The 20,906-nt window shown below is 50.2% G+C and overlaps 1 protein-coding gene across 1 annotated transcript; it reads right to left on the minus strand.

Annotated features, from left to right (window-relative positions):
- Nucleotides 1-2,985: 2,985 nt before the first annotated feature.
- LOC116819147 (E3 ubiquitin-protein ligase TRIM39-like) lies at nt 2,986-19,190 on the minus strand. The gene is made up of 6 exons (XM_032770658.2): nt 18,712-19,190; nt 17,222-17,317; nt 14,188-14,418; nt 8,051-8,073; nt 7,858-7,958; nt 2,986-3,698 (listed from the first exon to the last, which is right to left on the minus strand). The coding sequence occupies exons 1-6, from the start codon at nt 19,138-19,140 to the stop codon at nt 3,154-3,156; spliced, it is 1,425 nt and encodes a 474-aa protein (XP_032626549.1). The 5' UTR covers nt 19,141-19,190; the 3' UTR covers nt 2,986-3,153.
- Between the last annotated feature and the right edge of the window lie 1,716 nt (nt 19,191-20,906).

Consider the following 20,906-nt stretch of genomic DNA (forward strand, 5'->3'; position numbering starts at 1 on the left):
AGGTTGGACCCGCGGCATTGCTCCCAGGGGCCCTTCCTGGATCATTAATGCAGGAGAGAATTTATCACCTGAATCTGCAAATGCAAAGAGATGGGGCAGACAATTCATGTTAGATAGACCCAGGAGATTCGGCAACCATCTGCCTGCTGGAGAAAGACATCAGGCTGAACTTGGCCCAGCCTGAACTCCCTGTAGTCAATGGGATACATTTGGGCCAGGGTGAATATATGTCAAGAAGGCAAAACCGCTCCTTGAGAGGAGCATGGCAGTGAGCTAGGCCCAGCCTGAGGGCCTCAGAGGCCCCCTCACCCCACTCTCTCTGCCCCAGCTTTGGAAGAGTCTAGCGGATTCTCTGTGTATGAAATTCCTCTCGCTGTGCCTTCATTACCGGGGCTAGAGGGGTGTTGCAATATTAGCTGCATGCAGCACATTGGTTTCTTTCGGTAAAGCCCCATCACAGAGAGGTGCAAACTGAGTGCTGAGAGCCCCAGGGCTAGGGAATGGGCAGCTCCATCAGACAATCATAGTATTCCCTGAATCACACTTGCAACATGAAGGGCTGTCATAAACAGATAGTTAAGGGTTAATGTCTCTTTTACCTGTAAAGGGTTAACAAGCTCAGTGAACCTGGCTGACACCTGACCAAAGGACCAATCGGGGGACAAGATAACTTTCGAACGGAAGCTCTGTGTTGTCTTGTTGTTCTTTCTTTGTTCTTCTCTGGGATTAAGAGAGAGATGCCAGTACTGATGCAACCAGTATTTGCCAATTCTTACTGAAACAGTCTCTCAGGTTCAAGAAGTAATAATAGATAGAAAGCGGTAGATTTATGTTTGTTTCTTTATTGCAAATGTGTATTTTGCTGGAAGGATATTTCACCTCTGTTTGCTGTAACTTATACTTAGGCTGGGAGAGGGAAGTCCCTCTGTTCTAGGTAAGCTGGAGACCCTGTAAACATTTTTCCATCTTGATTTTACCAAGATAATTTTTACTTTTTTCTTTCTTGAATTAAAAGCTTTTCTTTTTAAGAACCTGATTGATTTTGTCCTTGTGTAGACCCAAGGGGACTGGATCTGAACTCACCAGGGATTGGTAGGGGGAAAGGAGAAGCGGGGAAGGTGAATTTCTCTCTGTTTTAAGATTCAAGGAGTTTAAATCACAGTAATCTCGCAGGGTAACCCAGAGAGGGGAAAGTCTGGGAGGGGAAACGTAGGAGAATGGTTTATTTCCCCTTATTTTAAGACCCAAGGAGTTTGGGTCTTGGTCTCCCCAGGGAAGGTTTTGGGGGGACAAGGAGTGCACCAGACACTGAAATTTCTGGTTGGTGGCAGCGCTATAAGATTTAAGCTAGGAATTAAGTTTAGAGGGGTACATGCAGGTTCCCACTTTCTGGACGCTAAAGTTCAAAATGGGAATGAGACCTTGACAAGAGCCCATGAGAGTGTTGTGTCCTGAGAGCACCACAGCTCCAGCTGGACTGGATCTCCTAGCTCTCCCCCAACCCCCAGCACATGGGAGTGAGCAGCTCTCAGGACACAAGGAATGCTTTGCCAACTTATACAAGGCTATTGCATTGCATTGTTTATTGGTGGTAGAAAATTACCTAGAGAGGTGAGCCTTATGGGCCAACAGGCTTCCAAGTCCTCCCTGGGTTTGAGTGCTGATGCACAGTCAGTGAGACCAGGGACAGCACATGCACAGGGCTGCGGACAACTCTGGCACTCAGGCTGGGCTGGGCTCAGAAGAATCCAGCGGAAGGAAGACTTCGGTATTTCACTGGAAGTGGGGATAGGTCAGAGGCAAATTGCTGATTGGAGCTGACTCATTCGTACTGGCAGGCCCCACCCGTTATAGACACGCGACTCCATCCTCGTGTCCACACCCCACGAGCCCTTTAAAACAAGGGTAGCCAAAGGCAATGTATCTCATGGCTGCCCCAAGGAGCGTGGCCGCTGGAGGTTCCAGGACCCAGGCAGCAATGCTCTACCTTGAACCAAGCGACTAGGCCAAGAGCATGACATGCCAGAGACCCAAGGTCTCCACCAGCCACACCGTCTACTAGATATGGTGCAGCTGCATTCTTTGCAAACAGGGCAAGGCCCTCACGTCCTCTCACCTGTTCCCTCCTGCTCCCTGGGCCTCTCCGCAGATGCTGCTGACTCAGCATTCCAGTGCTGGAGAATGGCAATGCTGGGTGGAGACTCCCCTACTGGGGCTGTCAGGAAGGTCTAACAGCATGGGGGCGTTTATCATGGGTCAGTGCTCCTGCTTTGTGGCCAAATGTCAGCTTCAGTGACCAATTTCTTGTTCTATCAGCACCCAGAGAGCACAGGATTTGCCGTGCTAGGTCACCACAGGGCCCAAAAGCCAGGTATCCTGTCTTCATAACCAGAGGCTTCGAGAAAGGTACCAGAGACCCTGTAGTGTGTAATTATGGAAAAACCTACTCTTTGAGGGAATGTGCCCCCCTATAGTCAGTGGCTGGCTCCTGCCCCATGGAGGTGGTTTTATAGTCCTGGTGTCCATAGGTGCTGACTTCTGCTGGTACCTGTGGGTGCTCGACCTCCACCCTCCAGCCCCACCCTGAATCCACCCCTGCCTCACCCCCTCCCACCCCTGTCCACCCCCATTCCAACCTCTTTCCCAAAGTCCCCACCCCACTCTGCCCACTCTCTGCCCCTATTCTGACTCCTTCCCCAAATCCCCACCCCGGCCCCGCCTCTTCTCTGCCTCCTCCCCTGAGCACGCCATGTTCCCGCTCCTCCCCCCGTCCCTCCCAGGGCTTTTACACAATGAAATTGCTGTTTTGCAGTGGCAAGCACTGGGAGGTAGGTGGAGAAGTGGGGATGCAGCATGATCAGGGGAGGAGACGGAGCGGCAGTGAGTTGGGGAGGGAAGCTAATCTTTCCCCGTGGGTGCTCCAGCCCCGGAGCACCCACGGAGTCAGCGACTATGCTGGTGTCTCCTGTCCTCTCTAGCTGGTGATGTTCGGATTATCCATATATGTGTCTCATCCATTTTTTAATCCCACTAGACATTTGTCTCCCTCAATACCCTGTGGCAGTAAGTTCCACCAGTGAATTATGTGTTGTTAAGAAAGCCTTTCATTGGTAAGTCCTGAAAGCCCAAGGCTCCAAGGCCGCAGTGACTGGCTCACGGCTGCTGTGTGCTTGGTTGTAGGGTCAGCGGTGCATCATTCAGGCCGCCTGCTCGCACCCCTGGGTAGAAGTATGGCCGCAGGGGCTCCAAGAAGGTGTCACTGAAGGTGTAGATGTGAGAGCTACCATTCACATTGTAGAAGGACACCTCTCCAGCCTCATAGTCCAGGAGGATGCCAATCTGCCGGGGCTTCACTCTCAGCGTGAGCTCAGTCAGGGGGGAGGTGAGCGCTGCATACTCATTCCCATTGCGCAGCCACACTGTCCAGAAGCCAGTTGCTGGTGAAGGTGTGAATATTCTCTGCCTGCTCACACACTCCTCACAGACCCCCAGAGTCCAGCACGTCTTGTCCCCCACCTCCACCTCCCAGTAGTGCCTCCCGGCTGTGAACCGCTGCTGGCCCAGGATGGAGGTGCACATGTCAAACCGCTCGGGGTTACTGGGGACGTCCTGCCTCTTGTCGCCCACCCTCACGCTCCGCCGATCCTGGGACAGGAGCAGGTAGGCATTGGCTGTGTTGGGGTCCAGAGTCACGTCCACTAGGGACAGAAAGAGAATCACATGGTGCATCCCATTCGTGTCTGTTGCTTAGTTATGTCCTGCCTTTTCCTAGCACCTCCCTCAGAGGTACTATATAGACTGGAATGAATCCAGCCCCAACCCCCGGGAGCTGGGTTGGTGTCATTATCCCCATCTGACTGAGGCACAGAGAGCGGGAGAATTGCCCTCAGTCACACAGGGAGTCAGCAGCTAAGGCAGGAGGAGGCCTGACTTTCCATCTCCTGATCTAAGCCGTAGACAACCCTCCCTCACAGATTCAGGAATAGAACTCGGGAGCGCTGACTTCCACCCCCAGCCCCCCCTATTCACACCCACTAGACCTCACTCCCTGCCCAGAGCCGGGGATAGAACTCAGGAGTGCAGATTCATAGCCACCACCCCCCATACCTCACTTCCTGCCCAGAGCTGGGGATAGAACCCAAGAGTGCAGATTCACAACCCCACCCACTAGACCTCACTCCCTGCCCAGAGCTGGGGATAGAACCCAGGAGTGCAGATTCACAGCCCCACCCACTAGACCTCACTCCCTGCCCAGAGCTGGGGATAGAACCCAGGAGTGCAGATTCACAGCCCCACCTCCTAGACCTCACTCCCTGCCCAGAGCTGGGGATAGAACCCAGGAGTGTCAGTATTCAACAGCCACCCCCATACCCACAGACCTCACTCCCTGCCCAGAGCTGGGGATAGAACCCAGGAGTGCAGATTCACAGCCACAGGTGCCCGCCCAGAGTGATTCAGGGGGCCTGGGGTATTCGGTGGGGGGGGCCCCACTGCCAAATTGCACCAGAAGACCAGCACTTCGCGTGGGATCCCCGGGGCGTAAGGACCCCTGCTGCCAAATTGCCAATGGGAAGATGCTTGCGGGGGCCAGGCCCCGTGAGAGTTTTCCAAGAGCTCCCGGACAGTGAAGGACCCCCCTCCAGGGCCCGAAAAACTTTCATGGGGCCTGGTGAGCAAATGGTCCATTTCCCGCCCCCCCCCGGACAGCCCTTCGCCAGTCCCCCCCCATACCCACTAGACCTCACTCCCTGCCCAGAGCTGGGGATAGAACCCAAGAGTCCTAATTTCCAAGGTTGTTTCCTAGCCACTGTCCTCTTGAATATCCCTCCTAGAAAGCACAGTAGGCACTGCCTGTGATTGGCAGGCACTCAGTTCAATCTGTGTAGAAATCACCCCCTTTCCTCCCAACAGCTAGGCCTGTTCCTTTGGCAGAAGGTAAAGAACGTCATTGGATGGTTATAAACATAGCTCTCCACTAGCCATGTGGTACAACTGAAATCCTCTGGGGCCAGGAAACACAATCTGTTCCCACCCTAGTGAACAGAGCTGTCCTCTGTTCTGACTCAAAGCCTCAGCTACCTTCAGTGACTGACAAAGTTAAAATGAAACCACCATGATTTGATATCTCTGATGAAATGATACATTGGGTTGACAAAGGTAAATGACTTGGACTTCTGTAAAGCATTTGACTTGGTAACACGCAACATTTTGATTAAAAACTAGAACAATGTAAACTGAATTCGGCTCACATTAAAGGATTAAAAACTGGTCAACTGATAGATCTCAAAATTTAATTGTTAATGGGGATTCATCAAGCAGCTGTGTTTCTAGTGGGCTTCTGCAAGGATTGGTTCTTGGCCCCTGTCATAAACATACTGCTAAGCGTAGCATAAAATCCCTCCTTTACCTATAAGGGGTTAAGAAGCTCAAATAACCTGGTTGGCAAGGACCAATAAGAGAAAAAGATACTTTCAAATCTATGGGAGAAGGTTTTGTTTGTGGTCTCTTGGTTGTTCTCTCTCAGACAGAGACGGAACAGGTCAGGGAAAAATACATCTCCTAAAACCCTACTGAAATAAGCATCTAAGATTACAAAAATTGTAAGTAATAGCAAGGAAATGTATTAGATTATCTTTTTGTTTTAGCTTGTGAATTTTCCCTATGCTAAGAGGTAATTTTATTCCTGTTTTGTACTGGGAAGCAGAATCAGAGGGGAATCCTCTTGGTTTTAAATCTTTTTATTTACCCCGTAAAGTTATCTTCCATCCTGATTTTGCAGGTGTGATTCTTTTACTTTTTTTAATAAAATTCTTCTTTTAAGAACCTAGTTGATTTTCAGTGTCCTAAAAACCAGAGATTTGGTCTGTGCTCACTTTGTTAACCTAACAGTTGGTATATGATTCTGAGACAAAGCCGGAGCCAGTAGCCCTGGGAATGATGGAGAAAGGAAGAGAGAGTTGAGGCTGTGCAGCTCAAGCCAACAACCCTTAATCCAATGACTGCTTCATCTTGAGCAGATGCTTCTGAATAACAAATACCCTTCCAAACTGAGGTGGCACCTCCTCTCCTCCCTCTACACAGGAATGGGCCCAGGCTGTCTGGCTGTGACAGGCCCAAGGATCACAGACTTTCAGTGTCTGTGCCAGGCCTGGGGCTCGCAGCCCTTCAACCTCTGCGACAGGCTCAGGGCTTGCAGGCCTTCAGCCTCTAGGCTGGGCCTGGGGCTCGCAGCCCTGAAGCGTCTGCACCAGGCCCAGGGCTCGCAGCCCTTCAGCATCTCCACCGGCCCGCAACTCACAGTCCTTCAGCCCAACTCTTTCTGAAAAGCCACTGAAAAGTTGGAATTTCTTTATTAAGCAGAAAGTGGATTAGTGCCCATGACTCAAAAGCAGACAGGCTGTGTTCTTGGAGCAGGGCTCTTCTCTGCGCAGGTTCAGGCCCTGCCTCGCAGTGTCCGTACCTTTCCTGAGTTGGCGTTTATATCCTGTAGCCCTGGGCATGTTTCACTGGCCCTCATTTTCCCTAATAAGGGAGGGGTTTGCTCCTTCCTCTCTTTCCGAAGCCCTGAGGATTGTCCAGCCCTGCTGAGCTCTCAGTGGTTCCCTGTGACTGCCTTGACCTCACAGCCTGTCATGTTCCCCACTTCTGGTTTGGAAGGAACATGCCTGCTAACATACAGCTGGTCTGAGCTTGGCGAGATGCTGGATGAGGCCAGTGCAGGGTCACAGACAGGGCCAGTGTGCAGTTTCATAATTTCATAGAATTTAACAGGACATTGGATTATCTAGTCTGATCTCCTGTATAACACAGGCTAGACAGTCCTTCCACCCTGACCCCCCTTCCACCTGGACACCCGACACCCTGTTGAGCCCAATGACTTCAATCAGATCAAAGCATTCCAGTCCCCAGGAGACTCCGTTGTTGCGGGCCACAGGCAGAGAAGAGGAGAGATTGAGGTGCTACCAATGCCCAAGGCCCTGCTAGGGAATTGATTAGGTAGGATCTGCTCAGATGATCCCAGTAGGTGATCCCTGCTCCCTGCTGCAGAGGAAGGTGAACACACCCCCACCCCCACCCCCACCCCCACGGTCCCTGCCAGTCTGATCTGATTCCTTCTCAATCCCGAATCGCCAAATTGTGACTCTGAGCATGTGAGCACAACCCACCAGCCAGGCATCTACACAGAGGATTCCACACAGCACAGCTGGATTGGTTTGTGGGCAGGAGGGCTGCACTGGACAGTGAGGGGTCTGCATCTGGGACCTCTGCTGCTGTACAAAGGACACTGTCACGCCTCCTGAACATCGCTGTGTGGCTGAGTGTGGCTCTGGTAGGGGCTAATCAGCTCTATGTGTCTTGGGTTTAGGAGATTCTTCTCTAAAAATCCCTGGCTGAGGTTGGTAGGGGAACCCAGATTGGCCCTGGATCTATGCAAACCATGGTGATTTTGCTCTGAATTTGGGACATTGTTCAAGCATAAAACTGCAGGCAGATCTGGGAGATACACACAGGGCCTGCAACCAGAGCTGATGAGCTACACATTTGTCTAACACACACACATACATACACACACACTCACATATGCAGTCACACCCACAAGCACACATGCTCTCTCTCTCACACACACACATTTATGTGCTTGGCACTTGTGGTTCTTCTCTGGTCCTGTATTTCCTCCGCAGGGCCCATGCCCCTTTCATCAACACGCTGAATAAACCTGCACCTCAGCATTTTGTTTTGGGGACTCATGCCTTTGACCCAGAGATCCATGATCCCCAAATCACACAGCCCCATGAGCTCCCCTACATTCCCTTCCCACAGACTGTGCCATGCCCAGCTCCTGGTTGCCCCCTTTACCTCTGTATTTCTGCAGTGTTTCCCTCAACCTGGGGACCTCATAGGAATCCTGTAGCTCTGTGTGAACAGCCTCTGGCTCCTGAAGCTTCATACTGTGGCTCCTAAGGAGAAGACATTATCTGCTTAGCATACAACAGCCAGCCATAGGGACCTCTAACGGGAACACAATGGGGAACTGAAATGTGTCTCCTACCTGATCAAGGTGCTTTTCACATCCTAAAGGGGAGAGAAAACACACAAGCAATTAAAGATCTGCCTCTTAGTGAGGATTTTCCATGCCAAGCCAGATCTTTGCCCAGCCACTCCAGCATCCTGCCCCCTCCAAATTCATCTCTCTCTCTCTCTTCCAGCCTTTGCAGCCCCAGGAAGCCCAAGTCTTCTTCCCTAATGTACAGGCCCTGGGACCCTGATCCTCCATGGTATTTAGGTGCCTAACTCCCACTGATTTCAATGCCTTAAATACCTTGGAGGATCTGGGCCTGGGAACATAAAGAAAAAGCTCAACTTTTGTTTTTTAAAATGTTCAGTGTCTTCTTCTCTTGCAAAGATGCTTGGAAACGTACCTGGTAGAAAACAGCCACCAGGGGATGGATGGTGAGTGGTTGGGGTGACACTAAACTTGGAGGAGGAGTAGATACGCTGGAGGGTAGGGATAGGATACAGAGGGACCTAGACAAATTAGAGGACTGAGTCAAAAGAAACCTGATGAGGTTCAACAAGGACAAGTGCAGAGTCCTGCACTTAGGAAGGAGGAATCCCATGCACCGCTACAGGCTGGGACCGAATGGCTAGGAAGCAGTTCTGCAGAATAGGACCTAGGGGTTACAGTGGACGAGAAGCTGGATATGAGTCAACAGTGTGCCCTTGTTGTCAAGAAGGCTAATGGCATTTTGGGCTGTCTGAGTAGGGGCATTGCCAGCAGATCGAGGGACGTGATCATTCCCCTCTATTCGACATTGGTGAGGCCTCATCTGGAGTACTGTGTCCAGTTTTGGGCCCCACACTACAAGAAGGATGTGGAAAAATTAGAGAGAGTCCAATGGAGGGCAACAAAAATGATTAGGGGGCTGGAGCACATGACTTATGAGGAGAGGCTGAGGGAACTGGGATTGTTTAGTCTGCAGAAGAGAAGAATGAGGGGGGATTTGATAGCTGCTTTCAACTACCTGAAAGGGGGTTCCAAAGAGGATGGATCTAGACTGTTCTCAGTGGTACCTGATGACAGAACAAGGAGTAATGGTCTCAAGTTGCAGTGGGGGAGGTTTAGGTTGGATATTAGGAAAAACTTTTTCACTAGGAGGGTGGTGAAGCACTGGAATGGGTTACCTAGGGAGGTGGTGGAATCTCCTTCCTTAGAGGTTTTTAAGGTCAGGCTTGACAAAGCCCTGGCTGGGATGATTTAGTTGGGAATTGGTCCTGCTTTGAGCAGGGGGTTGGACTAGATGACTTCCTGAGGTCCCTTCCAACCCTGATATTCTATGATTCTGTGGTACCAGCCTTGGGCTCAGGAAATTGAGGTTCAGTTTCTGGCTCGGCCATGCACTCCTTGGGTGAGTCACTGAGTCTCTCTGGCCCTCAGTCTCTGTACAATGGGGATAACAGCACTGCCTAGTCCCAGGGTGTGTGAGGATAAATGCATTAAAGACGGGGAGGCTCTGACACCATGGCAGCCACATAAGCGCCACAGAGAGAGAGGGCTGTTAACTGCAGCATGAAGTACAGACTTCAGCAACCCAGCTCCCAGCCCTGTCTTACACAGGGCACATTATAGACTAACAGACGTTTTGGAGCATGAGCATGTATGCGACGAAGTGGGTATTCACCCACGAAAGCTCATGCTCCAAAACGTCTGTTAGTCTATAAGGTGGCACAGGACTCTTTGCTGCAGTGCTGTGCAAGACAGGGCTGGGAGCTGCTTTTACAGATCCAGACTAACATGCCTACCCCTCTGATACTTGCACAGCACTGTGCCTTGCTGTGGCTTCAGCAGATCATGCCTTTCTGAAGCTGGATTTGATCAGAAGGTGGTAGGGGATCTGCGGCAAGTGCAGAAAGACTCTCGAGAGTCTCAGGATTTCCAAAGTGTTCCTGACCCTCCCAGCCAATGGCCCCATAGAGTCATCCGATGCCAAGCAAGCAGGAAGGTCCCTTGGGACTTGCCGGTGCCTGCCTTGAAGTAGCTGAAAACGGTCCATGAGACAGAGGGTGGTATTGAAAATAAAAAGTTCGAAGACCCACAGAGGTCACGGCCAGGAGGGACCATTCTGACCATCCAGGCTGAGCTCCAGCATCACCCAGGTCAGAGGCTCCCCACTGTGACCCCAGAGGGCCTCGGGAGGCTGCTCCGGTGGCTGCTCCCCTTCCCTGTTACAAATTTCCTTCCAGTGAGCGGGCCGCCATGTTTCCAGGCTGGGAAGCAGGGAAGTGGGGCAGGAGGACCCTAGCAGAGGGGTACGGCAGTTTGGCAGTTGGTATGGGAGGGCAAGTTGCCCACTCCTCCCTCAGTATCAGCAATGGTTTTCTCTTCTCTGTCTCTTTTTAGTCACTCTCCCATTCTCCCCTCTCACCTGCTCACTGCAGAGCCCAGTCAAGAGTGGGTGGTGGGTATGATAAAGTGGGAATTTTTGATAATATTTTTGGGGCTGTCAAGCGATTAAAAAAATTAATCATGATTATCACACTATTAAACAATAAGAGAATACCATTTATTTAAATATTTGTGGGTGTTTTTACATTTACAAATATATTGATTTCAGTTACAACACAGAATACAAAGTGCACAGCACTCACTTTATATTTATTTTTTATTACAAATATTTGCCCTGTAAAAACCAAAAGAAATAGTATTTTCCTTTCACCTAATACAAGTACTGTAGTGTAATCCCTTTTATCATGAAAGTTGAACTTACAAATACAGAACTATGTACAAAAAAACTGCATTCAAAAATAAAACAATGTAAAACTTTAGAGCCTACAAGTCCACTCAGTCCTACTTCTTGTTCAGTCAATCTCTCAGAGAAACAAGTTTGTTTACATTTGCAGGAGATAATGCTGCCTGCTTCTTGTGTACAATGTCATCTGAAAGTGAGAAGAGGCATTCGCATGGCATTGTTGTAGCCAGTGTCACAAGATATTTACGTGCCAGATACACGTAAAGATTCATATGTCCCTTCATGCTTCGACCACCATTCCAGAGGACATGCATCCATGCTGATGACAGGTTCTGCTCGATAATGATCCAAAGCAGTGCAGACTGATGCATGTTCATTTTCATCATCTGAGTCAGATGTCACCAGCAGAAGGTTGATTTTCTTTTTTGATGGCTTGGGTTTTGTAGTTTCTGCATCGGAGTGTTGCTCTTTTAAGACTTCTGAAAGTATGTGCCATACCTTATTGCTCATAGATTTTGGAAGGCACTTCAGATTTTTAAACCTCAGATCAAGTGCTATAGCTATATTTAGTAATCTCACATTTGGTACTTTCTTTGCATTTTGTCAAATCTGCAGTGAAAGTGTTCTTGAAACGAACAACATGTTCTGGGTCATCATCCAAGACTGCTATAACATGAAGTACATGGCAGAATGCAGGTAAAACAGAGCAGGGGACATACAATTCTCCCCTCTCTCCCCCGAGGAGTTCAGTCACAAATTTAATTAATGCATTATTTTTTTTAATGAGCATAGATTGTTTTTAATCAGTATAGAATCATGTCTTCTGGAATGGTGGCTGAAGCATGAAGGCGCATATGAGTGTTTAGTACATCTGGCATGTAAATACTTTGTAATGCCAGCTACAAAAGTGCCATGCAAATGCTAGTTCTCACTGTCAGGTGATGTAATTAAGAAGTGGGCAGCATTATCTCCAGTAAATATAAACAAACTTGTTTGTCTTAGCATTTGGCTTAACATGAAGCAGCACTCAGTGGACTTGCAGTCTCTAATATATCACATTGTTTTGTTTTTGAGTGCAGTTATGTAACAAAAAAAAAATCTGTATTTGTAAATTGCACTTTCATGATCAAGATTGCGCTTCAGTATTTGTATGAGCTGAACTGAAAAATGCTATTTCTTTTATTTGTCATTTTTACAGTGCAAATATTTGTAATAAAAATGATAATATAAAATGAGCACTGTACACTTTGTATTCTGTATTGTAATTGAAATCAATATATTTGAAAACGTAGAAAAACATCCACAAATATTTAATAAATTTCAATTGGTATTCTATTGTTTAACAGTATGGTTAAAACTGCAATTAATCATAATTAATTTTTTGAGTTAATTACGTGAGTTAACTGTGATTAATCGACAGCCTTACTATTTTTATGAAGCCTCTGTGTGCCTCAGTTTCCTCATGTGCTAATTTGTTACCTGGTGGGTGGGAAAGGACTGCTTGTTCTCAGGGCAGGCTAGGAGACAGAGGTGTGGATGCCTGGGCCTTAATCCCCAATTCAGTGGAGCATCTGAGAAGACAATGGCAAATCCAGACACCAGAACATTGACACTTGGCAACCAATGACCCAGAGGGATATGGACTTCCCCATGGTCGCCCTTAGGGAAGCTGAACAACAACCCCCCAGCATGAGACCAAAGGACTGGCAGGGTATGGGGTGGGGCATAATAGCTGGCTGCTGGAAGGAGTCAGGGCTCTCACCTGGAGTCGGATGAAGGCGGTCAGATGTGGGACAGACAGAACTTGAACCAAGGGATTCACTACAGCTTGGCTTTGGGTTAACCAGAATGGACCATGCTTTACCCTTCACTTCTCTAGGCTACACTAAAGACTTCCTGTGCTGTGTTCCAGTTAATGAATAAACCTTCCCACTTTGACAATGCTGTCCGAGTGCCACTGCTAATGGTGTGAGATGCATTAGGCCCTAACGAGCGCACAAGTTTCCATCAGGGTCTGTCTCAACTGGACTCGCTGAACGGAGCTCACAGTGTGAAGCAGGAATGTTGCAGGCCCAGAGGTCTATTCTAAGGAGGCGGTGAAGCCACGTGGTTTGTGCTGGAGGAAGATCAAGACCTGTAGGGAATCTACCACTGAAGGGGTTCCTCCTATAGACCGTTCCAAAGCTGGGGCCATAGCACCGATTCTGTGGATCTGTGTGTGACACTGCTTCCCATATTTTTCATAGTAATATTATGATATGATTGTGTCATAATCATAATGTATTTTATGCAAGATAGGTCATGTAAGGTATCACTGGAAAGGTTATGATTAACTGAATATGATTATCCTATTTGTATGCATGTATCATTTTTGTATCTAAAGTTGGGAATATTGACTATACATCTGTACTACAAAAGAGTTTGCACCTGGTGAACGCCAACCAGACAGAATGCAATCAATCTGGCTGGCTAGCTGGAACAAGTCAGTGGACAATTAGGGAGAACAATTGGTCTTTGAAGATGCTAATATCCCACCTTCCTGAGAAGCTTTCCTGGGTTGCTACAAACCGCCTCCAACTCATGGCTGCTTTGACACTGCAGGATCATGTATTCAAGTCATCCATGATAGGATACCAGTATTTTTCCACTGAGGGGGGTGGGAATCACACTAAAAGACAAAGGATTTCCACCATATGTAAATCCTATTTAAGGCAGGGGAGTGAGATAATCGAGGTTCATCTCCCCACCCAAGATAATTGCTGTAAACACCTAAAACTGACCTGGGGAAGAAAGGACTGAACCCAGGCTCAAAGGTGTCTGGCCTGTGAAAGAAATACCTGGAGTTTTAAGCTGCAAGCAAGAGCAATTTGCCTTCAAGAACCTTTGCAATCTGCCCAAAACAACCCTGAGGGTGAGAATTTGCTAGTTAAAACCAGTGTCTTCAGTACATTAAGCTTAGCTTGTGTGTTTGTTTCATTTCCTAGGTAATCTGTTTTGATCTGTTTGCTATCCCTTAGAATCACTTGTTTTCTCTAAAACCAGTCTGTGGAATTCATAACTGAGGTGAGGAGCAAAAAGCTGTGCATCTCTTCCTCCACAGTGAGGGAGGGAGCGGATTTCAATGAGCTGACGCTGGACAGTTCTCTGTGCAGCACAATACGACACAATTTTGGGTCTACACTCCAGAGGCAGTGTACACTTGAGTGCTGGGCAATTCCTTAGCTGAGCCTTCCCATGCAGAGCTGATCTCAGCACCTGGGTGAATATAGCTGCAGCTGGGTGTGTCCCTACCTGTGTGTGTGCTGAAAGGGGGCTTGAGAGCCTGTCACAGCGCATAGAGTAAGGGGAACCCAGGTTGGTGGGACAGGTGGGCTCAGTGGCATCCCAGTTCCATGTGGCACCTGGGGAAAACCTGTCACATCGTGAGAGGGGCTCTCACCTTAAGCAAGTCAGCGGCTGGCTGCTGGCATTTCCGCTCAATCTCCTGTATCAGCTGGGCCAGGCTGGAGCTCTGCTCTACCAGGAACGCCGCGTTCTCCTGAAGCTTCTGCAGGGTCTCCTCCTCCTCCTCCTCCAGCCTGCACACGAGGAGCTGCTCTTCCTCTTCTAGAGCTCGACGGCGCTTGGCAAACTGGGCTACAATGACCTCTCTCTGTGCCCTCACCTTGTCCTGCAGGGGCAGAAACCACGGGGGTGGGGGGAGGAACCTCAGTGGGATAAGGCCAAATTTGACACAAAGCAGTTTGCTGAGGGTTATGGAGTAGTAGGTAGTAGGCTGGTGGGCTGTTTACTGGGGGGATCTAGAGGAGGTGGGTTGGGCCTCACAGAACTTTTCCTGGGGATCTAGAGGTGGTGGGTTGGACACAGACCATTTGCTGGGGGTCTAATGGCTGTGCACTGGGCCCCACAGGCCATTTGCCGGGCATCTAAGGGTTGTGGGTTGGGAACCATAGTCCATTTTCTGGAGATTTAAAGGAGAAGGGTTGGCCCTGTGGGATCTTTTATGCCAGAGGTGGCCAAACTGTGGTTCATAAGCCACATGCGGCTCCTTTAATGTTAAAGTGTGGCTCACAAAGCCCCCCACATCCCACCTCCATTCTCCACCTACCAGACTTCAGGGGGGGAGCTTGAGACCTCTGCCTTGTAGCAGGGTGGTGGGGTAGAGGTTTCTGCCCAGCATGGAGTGGAGGGTCTCAGGGCTTCAGCAGGAGTGGGGCTAAAGCCCCAAGACCCAGCAGGCACTTCCTGTGGGGCTGAAGCCCAAGTCCCGGGCCCCAGCTCTTGAACTTCCGAAGGTTGTCGTACATGGCTCGGAGGGCCCATAAGTTTGGTCACCCCTCGTTCATGCTATAATATTATGCTCCTAGCACATTGTAACAAACTGCCCCTTTGTCCCTGCTATTGTCCTCCCCTGCCCTTAGGGTGCCCCCCCATCCATTCTGTCATCCCCACTTGTCCCTGCCATCATGCCCCTTAGCTCCACTCCCTATTCTTGAGCTATTAGTGGAGCTGGTGGAAATTCTTTGTGCTAGAGGTTTTCCCACAGAAAATGGCTGTTTGGTCAGCTCCAGTGGGTGTGGCTACACAGGCAGGGGGCAGGAATGGCTCCTGCGGTTCCAGCTCTGGGCACACAGACGCCTCTGGGCTCATTTGCACTGGTGTGCCACCTCAGTCCCCAGGGCAGGGCAGGAAAGAATGCCAGGCAAAGGATAACGGAGCACACTGATTGCACAGCCACGAGCTCCGCAGCCTGACAAACTAGCCAGAGGCAAGGTCCACTCTGCATGGACAGAGGCAATGCACGTCCCACCATCTCCAACACACACATGCGCGCGTGCGCACACACACACACGCACACACACACATTAAGCAACCTGTGGGCGGGACTGAAGGGCTGAGATCTACTCTCCCTTCTATGTTTGCCAACAAGACGCCAATTGATGTCCATTGCAGAAGTGGCTATTTTTGTGTTGTGGAAACTTGTCTGCTGGCAAGTGGACTGAGAACCCCCCCAAACTCAGTCCATGAGTCCCTAAATAGATCATCAGCCAGCAACAGCTTTCAGTCACTGCTGGATTGGACCTGGAAAGGGGTGAAAGACTCCACATCCCATCAGCAACCCCTGAGCCATGCAGTCCCCACTGCACTCTGCCATGTGCTCTACAAAACCCCTCCCAGCTATGGTGGTTCTGGCTATGCCTGTCCGGCTGGCCTGGTGCAGCAGTACTTTGGTTCCATGCCATGTCAACAGGGCCAGGAATGCCTCAGGGCTCAGGGGCTCCCGTCTCCCCAGGAGCCCAGTCCGTTTCTCCCCCACGCAGTCAGGGCCATGGGCTGCATTAACCCTCATGGAGCTGAGGCTGGGAGTGAGGGGCAGGGCTGTGTCACCAAAATGCTTTTTACTGTTGGCAGGAGGAGGTGTGGATGCCAGGGGGTTCAGTCACCACTCTCCCCTCCTGCCTGGCAGGGCTGGGGAGAAATCCTCACCCCACAAGCCCTGTCCCTCTTCCATTTATATGCAGGAGCTGGGATTGCTGCTCCTTTGAGGATCTTGTGCCTGCCTGTCACTCCCAATGGGCCCTGACAGAGTCAGGTCGGCATTGTGGGTGCCCCTTTCCTCCCTGCCACCATCCCCCCAGCACTGAGCACAGAGATGTGGGCTCTTGGAGTGAAGATGGGGCATGGCAGCAGCATAGCTGCTTCGGGGAGTGGGAGGGGACCATTGCCTTCCCCAGCACGAAGCCATGGCAGGGAGTCAGGCTGAACCATGCACGATGAAGCTGGGCCTAGCCCCTCCTCGGACAGAGCAGAGCTGGGAGCAAGCCCAGTACAAGAGCTGATCAGACTCTGTGGCGACACAGCACTTCCTGGTCCCTCAGATTGTGCAATGAGCAGAGCTTGCACAACTGCCCTGGCAGGATAGTTTGAAAGTGACTCAATCAGGATACTGGGGAAACAGATTCATTTGCGAAATGTGGGAGGCTCCAGCTATATATAGAGCAGGGGGTGTGGGGGGACACACATGGTCCAAGCAGCCCTAGCATCTTGCCACAGGGGCGCATTATGATAAACTGTTGTGATTGAGCTAAGCTGGTGTCAGGCTGGCAGCAGAGGCTGAGGACTGTGACTAGGATGCCATTCTGCTGTATGTTCTTCTCCTGGGAACAGTGCAGCAGTGGGGCCATCCCCTCTGTCAGACTTATGTCTTAGTCCCCTGTGGAAGGAATTTTCCATTCGTGCCCCACTGGGATGCTCCATCACAGTCTCAGGGCCTGATTCTGATCTCGGTTACACTGGGAAAAATCAAGAGCCACTGGAGTTAAATTGATGTAAAACCAATGTGAGCAAACAATCAGGTCCTCAGTGTGAATGTCCCCCCTCAGCAAATGTGCCAGACCCCCATGCTATTGCTTGGGGCCCACAGTCCCATGGCACAGGGGAGGCTGTGGTGGGATCACACTCACGACACCTGCCTTCCACTGGGCGGTTTTCTTCCCCTCTTGGGCCTGAAGCTTTGCAACCTCCCCCGTCACTTGTCTCAAAAGATCCAGAGCTTCCTGCAGTTTCATCTGTGGGGAGAAAACAGGGCTGAATCCTCCCAGTACCCACTTAGAATTATAGAATCATAGAAGATTACGGTTGGAAGAGACCTCAGGAGATCCTCTAGTCCAATCCCCTGCCCTAGGCAGGACCAATTCCCAACTAAATCATCCCAGCCAGGGCTTTGTCAAGCCAGGCCTTGGAGAGTCCACCACCTTCCTAGGTAACCCATTCCACTGGGGGGCTCAAGGAAGGATTCTGAAATGGGGCTCCAATGCCTACAGAGAACCGTTCACTCTGGGGTCCTTGAGCTGTGGAGCACTGGGCATGGGTCCCTGAAAGGATCCTTCACTCCTATAGCGACCATTGAACTAGTCAGAGGAAGAAGCAGAGAGGCTGGCACCTCAGGGCTGTCAGAGGTGACTGGGTAGGGGTCCCGCTCCTCTCTTCTCAGCAGTTATCCATTCCAATACAAGGGCTCAGGCTCAGCTCCAGGGACAGCGGTGAGGGGGCAGCCAGCTAGGGCCCAGTTCTGGGTAGGGAGCAGCCAGGTAGGGCCAGGAGCAGCGCCAGGGCTTTTGGCTCCCTAGGCGGGGGTCCTTCCGCGCTCCTGGTCAGCAGCAGCAATTCTGCAGCGGGGGGGTCTTTCCATGCTCCCGGTCTTTGGGGCACTTCAGCGGTGGGTCCTGGAGTGAGTGAAGGACCCGCCGCTGAATTGCCGCCGAGGGTGGCAAAATGCCACCCCCCCAAATCCTGGTGCCCTAGGCGACCACCTAGGTTGCCTAAATGGAAGCGCCGGCCCTGGGTAGGGCCCAGCTCCACCTAGGGGAAAGATAAGCGAGGCTTGTCTCCGGTGATCAGTAGTGGGGGGCGGCCAGATGGGGCTCTCCTCCAGGGGGCAGCAGTGATAGGGAGGCCAGAGCCTGGCTTCACGAGGCAGTGGTAAGGGGGCAGACAGCCAGTGCCCAGTTCTGTGGCAGAAGTGGTGAGGGGCCCAGCTCCAGGGCCAGTAGCAGCGTAGAACCGTGTCCTCCATCAGTTTGTTCACATGCTCTTGGTCTGGGTGCCCAACCTGCTCAAGCAGGTGGGGTCGCAGCCTGGTAAACTGTGTTGGGGAAAGAGCCCCTCACAGCCGCTCCTTGGATGCCCTTTCTAGCTGAGAGAGCTCTGTTCATGGGCTTTGGAGGATGGAGAATTTCTCCATGGCTACAGGTGGGACCACCCAACCAGGGCCCAGGGCATGAGTCAGTGACAGGCACCTTCCCTGTCTAAAACCCCAGGCAGGAACCACAGCCCAGCCTCACAAAAGAGCCCAGAACTCAGGAGGCTGGGAATGGGGGTGGAGCACATCCCTCGGGGTTTGCCTGGCAGCCCCGACCCCTCTCATGGCTCTGGCTAGTTGGATGCTTGTCACTGCTCCTACCTTGTAGTCCTGGGCAGCCTCCTCGATGGGGATCACAGTGTGGGAGCGGTGCACCCGGGACTTGTCGCACACAAGGCAAATGGCCTCCCCATCATCTTCACAGAAGAGACGCAGCTTCTTGCCATGCTTCTCGCACAGCTTCTCCTTGGGCTCCTTGTCTGGCTGCAGTGCCAGCTGCTCGATGCCCTCCACAATGTTCGCCAGCTGCTTGTTGGGCCTGAACGTGGTCTGCAGGAACCCTGCTCTGCACTGAGGGCAGAAGAACACCCCAGTTGTGGAGCCCTCCCACCTCTCGCAATAGTCAGTGATGCACACACAGCAGAAGTTGTGCCCACAGTTGATGGTCACAGGGTCCCTCAGATACTCCAGGCAGATGGAGCAGGACACTTCGTCTTGGAGCTTCTCCACCAGGTTATTTCCTGAGGCCATGGCTGCTGCACTCAGAATATTTCCACTTGCGGTCTGCCAGCCAGTCAGCAACAGGAGTTCCTCCTTCCTGCCTTTCTCTAGCAGGGTTGCAGCAGGAGGGGCTAGAACAGGGAGGGACGGACACTGGAGAGTTGGGGAGGAACTGGAGGCTACAGTGCACTGCAGATTTGGTTTTGATTGCAATTTCCCCCTCGGAAGCTCTCAGTGGGTTTTATTGCTGGGAATTTCCTCTCCAGATTCCCAAAGGCATTGGAAGGGAAACAGCTGTGGTAAGGCATGAAGTTTAGGCTTCGATACTTGTCTAGCCAAGTCAAGAGCAGTTCACCATCCAGACAGCCACAAACCAGATTAATGGGTTTCTGTCTCACCCCATCCCCAATGCTCAGCTCTGCTTGGAGTGCTCTGACACTCCTGCTGCTGGTGCGAGGTGAACCCAATGTTAACCTTGCACTAGGAAAGTGAACCATCTGGAACCGACCCAAGCCAGTGCTCCCACCCCAGCCACACTGGATCAGTTCAAGAACCATTGCAGTTTTGTGTCACGTCTGCACTAGTTGTTACATTATCAGCGCTCTCTGGATACCTATCCCACAATTACTGTCTCAGCTCTCAGACACAGTGCTTTATGGGAGATTTTGAAAGGCCACTGGTGTGTTGTGGGACAGTAGCAGAATGGCTAGTTGAACTCTTTTAGTTTGTCCCTGTTCACAGTGGTACTAAAATAGTCCAGACCAAAGCTGATTAGCCTCAATCTGTCCTTTAGACCTGCTAAAAGTCTCATCTACTTCACCCAGTTCTTAGGGTGCTTGGAGCACTCTCAGGCAGGAAGCTAGTTCACTAAAAGTAGGTCATGCTGCCTTTAACAGCCTGGAGGCTGGTCTGTACTACAGCACTCACAGGGTCAAAAATCAGTTTAGCAGTGCCGTTTTTAAAACCAGCTAAAAGTTTCTTCAGCATAGACAGACCCTTAAACTGCAGGCCCTGACATAGAATCATAGAACCATAGGGTTAGAAGGGACCACAAAGGTCATTTTGTCTAACCCCCTGCCAAGATGCAGAATTTAGGTCCATCTGCAAATGGTGGGGTCAGGCAGGCTTCATCTTAGACTACAAAGAACTAAAATATTCACTCTTAAGTAGAACTGGTAAGAAAAAAATGATGGGACCGTTTTCCTTTGGAATATGGTGCTTTGACAAAAGCAAAATGTTTCACAGGAAAGTGTCAATTTCAGCATATTTTCCAACAGAAGAGTTTTGAAACTATGCAAAATGAAAATAGGACGTTTTGTTTAGTTCTGATTTTTTCATTTAATCTTGTCTTTTATAATATATTATAATAAATGTATGTATATATTTAATATATTCAATATTTTATATCACTGTTCTGATATTCTCAAATAAAAATGTATAGATAGGATGCTTTGATATTTCAAAATAAAAATATTTCAGGATTTCCATTCTGCTAGATATTTCAAGATTTGAACTCTTCGTCCCAATGCAGGACAAAAAAGTAAATTTCAAGATGTCAGAATTTCCCACAAGATGGAAATTGTGTGTTCTGATCGACTCTAATTACAAATTACAAATACCCTGGCACCTAATGCTGATGCTCCCAGATAAATGGCGGTGTAGCTGTCATAACCAGGCATCTACATATTTGGTTCATTTTAAATTGGTGCCTGTCAACACAGTATCTGAGGGCCAAGTATCTGAGTGTCATTTTTCCTGTCGGAAAGCGATCTCTTTTCCCTGTTAGCAAGAACTGG

This window comes from Chelonoidis abingdonii, chromosome 26 (genome assembly GCF_003597395.2).
Source record: "Chelonoidis abingdonii isolate Lonesome George chromosome 26, CheloAbing_2.0, whole genome shotgun sequence".
In the NCBI taxonomy this organism is placed as follows: Eukaryota; Metazoa; Chordata; order Testudines; family Testudinidae; genus Chelonoidis; species Chelonoidis abingdonii.

Excerpts from the sequence above, each read along its gene's own strand:
- LOC116819147 (XM_032770658.2), bottom strand. The coding sequence starts at position 19,140 with ATGGCCTCAGGAAATAACCTGGTGGAGAAGCTCCAAGACGAAGTGTCC. Across the intron at positions 17,318-18,711 it reads AGGCTGCCCAGGACTACAAG|ATGAAACTGCAGGAAGCTCT; the intron begins GTAGGAGCAGTG and ends TTCTCCCCACAG. Across the intron at positions 8,074-14,187 it reads CAGCCGCTGACTTGCTTAAG|GATGTGAAAAGCACCTTGAT; the intron begins GTGAGAGCCCCT and ends TCTCCCCTTTAG.